The 5,140-nt window shown below is 37.8% G+C and overlaps 1 protein-coding gene across 1 annotated transcript; it reads left to right on the top strand.

Moving 5' to 3' along the window:
- The first annotated feature begins 210 nt into the window (after positions 1 to 210).
- Positions 211 to 4,460, top strand: LOC127977736 (F-box only protein 40). The gene is made up of 3 exons (XM_052582778.1): positions 211 to 424; positions 557 to 2,404; positions 3,409 to 4,460. The coding sequence occupies exons 1-3, from the start codon at positions 422 to 424 to the stop codon at positions 3,625 to 3,627; spliced, it is 2,070 nt and encodes a 689-aa protein (XP_052438738.1). The 5' UTR covers positions 211 to 421; the 3' UTR covers positions 3,628 to 4,460.
- The last annotated feature ends 680 nt before the right edge of the window (positions 4,461 to 5,140 follow it).

Here is a 5,140-nt window from a genome sequence, read left to right as displayed (position 1 = left end):
CTCTCAGTGAAGAATACTAATTGTGCACGTGTTTTGTCATAATAACGGGTATACCTGTTTACTGTTCGAAATTCAAAGATTTTCTGTGTTTGAAGGTGCATGTTTCTTATAAACATGTTTATGCATGTTTTCTTCGAAGTTCTGCAAATATTATAATGCATTTATTTATTTATTTTATGGTCAAAACGTTCATCTAAGCAAAACAATGTTTGTTTTATATTCTGATGTGTAAATATTTATTCAGTGTTGTCTGAGAATTGTCTCGTTATGTGGTTAATGTTGTGTCTATTCCAGAAAGACAAGTCAATAATCGTCTAGACAATAGCAACATTGGAACATTTCCGGGACTTGTTTCCTTTCAGCGTCTATTCCCTTGTCTCATTACAGAGTCTATTTTCAAACTCAAGAAATATCAACAGTCATGGTAAGCTTAGAGTTTCAAAGTTGTGATGTATTTCTTGCTTTCAAACAAGCAAGTATCACGTATCAAACAATGCAAATACAATAATGGTTATCTTGTTGGCAACAAATGCATGTATTGGATTGTCATATGCAGGGCAAGAATAGGACTGCCAGCTCTGGTCTTCATCCACACTGTGAAAAATGTCATAACCAGAACTGCAAGGTTCCCATTGACATCCCCAATTCATGCTTTTTCATTTCCTGCCACCTGAAATGCGGAGCCGCTTTCCACCTTTGTAAAGAGGATGAGCATCGTCTTCTCTGCCCTAAGGAAATTGTACCCTGCCTCAACTCTGGTTATGGTTGTCCCATGACCATGACTCGTCAAAGACTTGCCCAGCACCTAGAAGTGTGTCCTGCTAGTGTTGTCACCTGTACACTGGAATGGAACCGATGGCCTGTGAACGAGACTGATACCACCTTCTACAGGAACGCCCTCCCAGATCTGAACTGCACGAGTCAGTTGGACCTTGCTATGGCCCTCAGGGACCAAAAACTTCTGTTTAGCTCAATTCAGATGAAGACACTCTTCCCTGAGTTGGTAGAGAAAATGGAAGAACCCGAAGTTCCACTGGATGGTGCTGTAGGAGGTGTTGATCCAGAGTACTGTGAGTCTCAGAACTTAAACCCAGAAGAGATGCTGGAGATTAGTCTTAATGGTGAACAGGTACAAGAACTAACCCAAGAAGAAAGGTTGGCCCTGGCTGTGAGTAAAGATGTGGCCTGCTTGGAGAACTACGGGATGTGGGAGAGAATGTTTGCGAAGGAGAAGGAAGGATGCAAGCAAACTGTTAAGAATTTAGAAGATAAAAGTTGTCAGACTAAGGACAAGGAAGACCCAAAAGCGACTCCTCAGAATTCAAATGATGCAGAGATTGCCAGGACAGGTTTTGCCCCTTGGCAAGATGGTGTTCTTGATAGACTACGTAAAGAGGTCAACGTGGCAGAGTATAATATGTATCTTGTGCACAATGGATGCATGCTTATCAACTTTGGGCAGCTAGCTGCTTGCACACCTAAAGATAAAGATTTTGTTTATGGAAATTTAGAGCCTATTGAAGTGCAAACCATACACTCTTTCAATGTACCGACCAGCTACAGAGCCAAGCGTAGCCACCTCAAGGATCCATCACGAATGGTTAAGAAGACAGACCAAAATGTGGACACATCTGATTTAGGCATTGCCATTGAAGAGCTCCCAAAAGCGAATGAGGTAGAGACCACACTGCTGTGCTGTCTAGAAAGAGAACTGAAAGGCCATCAGATTTCTGAAACTGTTGGAACCGACGGGTTGTATGTTGACTTTGGCACCCAGACCTATGACTTCCATTCTGCTCCATTTAAAAATGATTCATCTTTGGCCGATGTTGTCTCGAACCAGCCTCAAAACCTACATGTGCAGATTCAGACCGAATGTGTGACCAGAAGACACAATAAATCCTGCTCAGCCTTTACTTACCTGTGCTGTCATGCCTTCAGGCGTGATGAATACCCCTGGCACTTTAGGAACGTGCATGGAGACATCCAGTCATGTCTGACAGGTTGGTTTTTACAGCGGTGCCCTCTGGCTTACCTTGGTTGCACCTTTAGCCAGAAGAAATTTCGACCATCTAAATATCAGGCTACCATAAGCTACGATTCAGATCTTAGCACTTTCATCTTACGACCAAAGGTGGCAGCGTCCCTCTTCAAAGGAGTAAAAAACGTCAGCAGTGAACGTAAACGAGCAAGAAATCTAGATTCTCTGAGCAGACTTCCTTTCGAGATCTTACAACACATAGTGTGTTTTCTGGATAGTGTGTCTTTGAGTCGTCTAGCTCAGGTTTCCCAGCTAATGAGGGAAGTGTGCAGCACTGTTCTTCAGCAGAAGGGCATGGTGTCCCTCAAATGGGAGAAAAAGACATATTCTCATGGTGGATTTACCTGGAGGTCCCGAAAAAAGGTAGATGCTTTTCTTATTTGAACCTGTATACTATTATTGTCCTTGTCATACAATTCCAATTCACAGTACAACTGTTAAGTTACTAAAAACACACTCACAGGACATTTATGAAGTAATTTCAGGTTTGACTGTCATATAAAAAAAAAAAAAAAGAAAAAAAAAAAGAAAAAAAACATTTCTAGCACATTCTTCTAAGCTGGAAAGGCGCCATAAAATAAGTCAGAAATTCATGTATGGTATTCAAACTTTCACTAGGCTTTCTTGTGAAAGCCTTATTAGAGTTTTAGGAACAGCCATAATATTATCAATATTGTTTAATATTGTACAGTATTATTCATTCAATTATTCGTAATAAGACTCCCATGAGTCTAAAAATCATGTGCACAGTCACTGTTGCATCCGGAAAATTCTTTAATGCTTTCCATCCCATCTCGTTTTATTTCAGGAGCATTAGCTTTGTCGGAGGGCATTATAAACATCCTAAGTACGTTGGTGCTCTGTTAACTGTTCTCTGAGGTATGTGGGTCAGAGAGCAGCAAAGGACATACAGTGCATGGGTCACTTTACCCTCCCTGGCTCCATATCAGTCAGATACACACTGTAGAAATGTTTTTGTTGAATGACAGGTGGCCAACTTCTTTTTTTGGCCATTGTTTGGGAAGTAGAGCTTAGCATTTAAACAGTAGGGGATGTAACCTCCATTGAGGAAAACCAATAAGAATAGTGGTCTGGAATAGTGATCACTATACTAATGGTAAATCTATAAATTAATTGGACTGAATGGATCATAAACTGACCATTTTAGTAACAAATAATTTTATTTAAAACAACCTACACTTAATTAGTACAAAAAGGTTTTTTTTTTTTTTTTTTTTTTGCGGTATATATTGTCTGAAATGTATATACCACTTGTGGTGATTTCTTTCTTTCTTTTATTTTTTTGCTTTTTTTTTTTTTTTGCTATGATATAAGTGATGTGTTGGACCTTTCTCATTTCCATGTAGGCATGGGAGTTTAGCAATCTGTTCTCTCCAGTGGATAAATGGGTCTTCGAAGACATACCTCCCATGTCAGAGCACCTGAAGGTCTGTCCTTTCTACCAGAAAGAGATCAGAAGTGAACCTGTGGCGTTACCCAGCATGACAGGTCTCAAGGAGAGAAGAGGAGCGTTCCAGACTCTAGTCAATAGTGTCTTCACTACTGACAAGACACATGGAGAATGAGAGACAAGCTTGTGGCACAAGCTGTGTATATATCAAATAAAAGCATGCTGCAAGAAATGACTTCATCAGATATCTTCTAATATAATTAATGCTTAAGTCAGTGTCGAATTTGAATGGATTTTTGTTTTGGGGGGGTAGACTGTCCTAACTTTTGACAGACATTTGCTGACCTCTAGTGGCTGAAAAAATACAGAAATAGGCACGCTTCAAACATCTACTTAAAGGGGTAGTTCATCCAGAAAAAAAAAAAAAAAAAACATGCTCATGTTGCTCCAAACCTGTATATATTCATTTAATCTGCTGAACATATAAAATATTTTGAAGAATGTTAGTAACCAAACAGTTGCTGATTTTCTTGGTCTTCTTCTTCTGTGCTGTAGAAGTCAGTGGCTTACTCCAACCTGAGGGTCAATGAAGACATCTTTTTTTTTTCCTTTTTGGGTGTACTATCACTTTAATATTATATATTAATAATTAGTAAGATGCCAAAGACCACTTGTGAAAGTTCTTCTATTTTGCATTTAATATGTGGTTCATGACACATTTTACTGTCAGGAAAAACAATTTGATTTATGTTTATAAAACAATATTTTTTTTTTTTTTTTTTTTTTTGACAGCAACACTCAATTGTATAAAATCTTAAGTTGTTCTTTAGCATGATTTTAGAATCTGTACTAATGATCACATTATCAATGTCACACATTTACCTGATCAGTGACCTGAATCTTAAATATTTCTCAATTTTATTTTTCATTGTAAAAGGTTAGTTCCATCATAAAGTTTCATCCAAAAGTTTAATTATTTATTTAATTATATATATATATATATATATATATATATATATATATATATATATATATATATATATATATATATATAAAATATGTCATTTATTGTCGTTTATGGATGACCTCTGACAGCATGTGGTTGCATAGGGCAGTGTAGGGGTTCAAGATCACCACCTGCTGCTGAGCAAACTCACTGCCTACACCTGCTGCTTTTTAGAGTCCACCTGAACCTCCTCATCACCACCAGACAACCTTAGAAGGAGCCCACGCTGGAACACAGCCTGGCACCACCACTAAGAGATATGGCACGCTCCATATATTTCACTGCACCTGCAATATGTCTATCAGTTCAGTGAGATTACCCAAAAAAGTAACTTCATGCTTGTTTAAACCCATATAATTTCATTTTTGAAATAGCACAGGCTCATTGGGACAAAACATAAAGATAAATCCCCTGTTATGTTTATACTGGCTACTGTACACTATACAGAATGTATTACTCACATTTCACTGCTGGTTATATATGCTCTATATAATCGTGTATGTGACAAATAAAAATCTTGAATCTTAAATCTTATTAAATAATTTGCTGATTTTATTTCTGAGTTAGTGCTTGCTGCAGATGAAGTTTTAATTGTTGGTGATTTTAATATCCATGTTGATAATAAAAAAGATGCATTGGGATCAGCATTCATAGACATTTTGAACTCTGTTGGGGTTAGACA

This window comes from Carassius gibelio, chromosome B18, assembly GCF_023724105.1.
Source record: "Carassius gibelio isolate Cgi1373 ecotype wild population from Czech Republic chromosome B18, carGib1.2-hapl.c, whole genome shotgun sequence".
Classification (NCBI taxonomy): domain Eukaryota; kingdom Metazoa; phylum Chordata; class Actinopteri; order Cypriniformes; family Cyprinidae; genus Carassius; species Carassius gibelio.
This window is presented reverse-complemented; position numbering and strand designations above follow the sequence as displayed.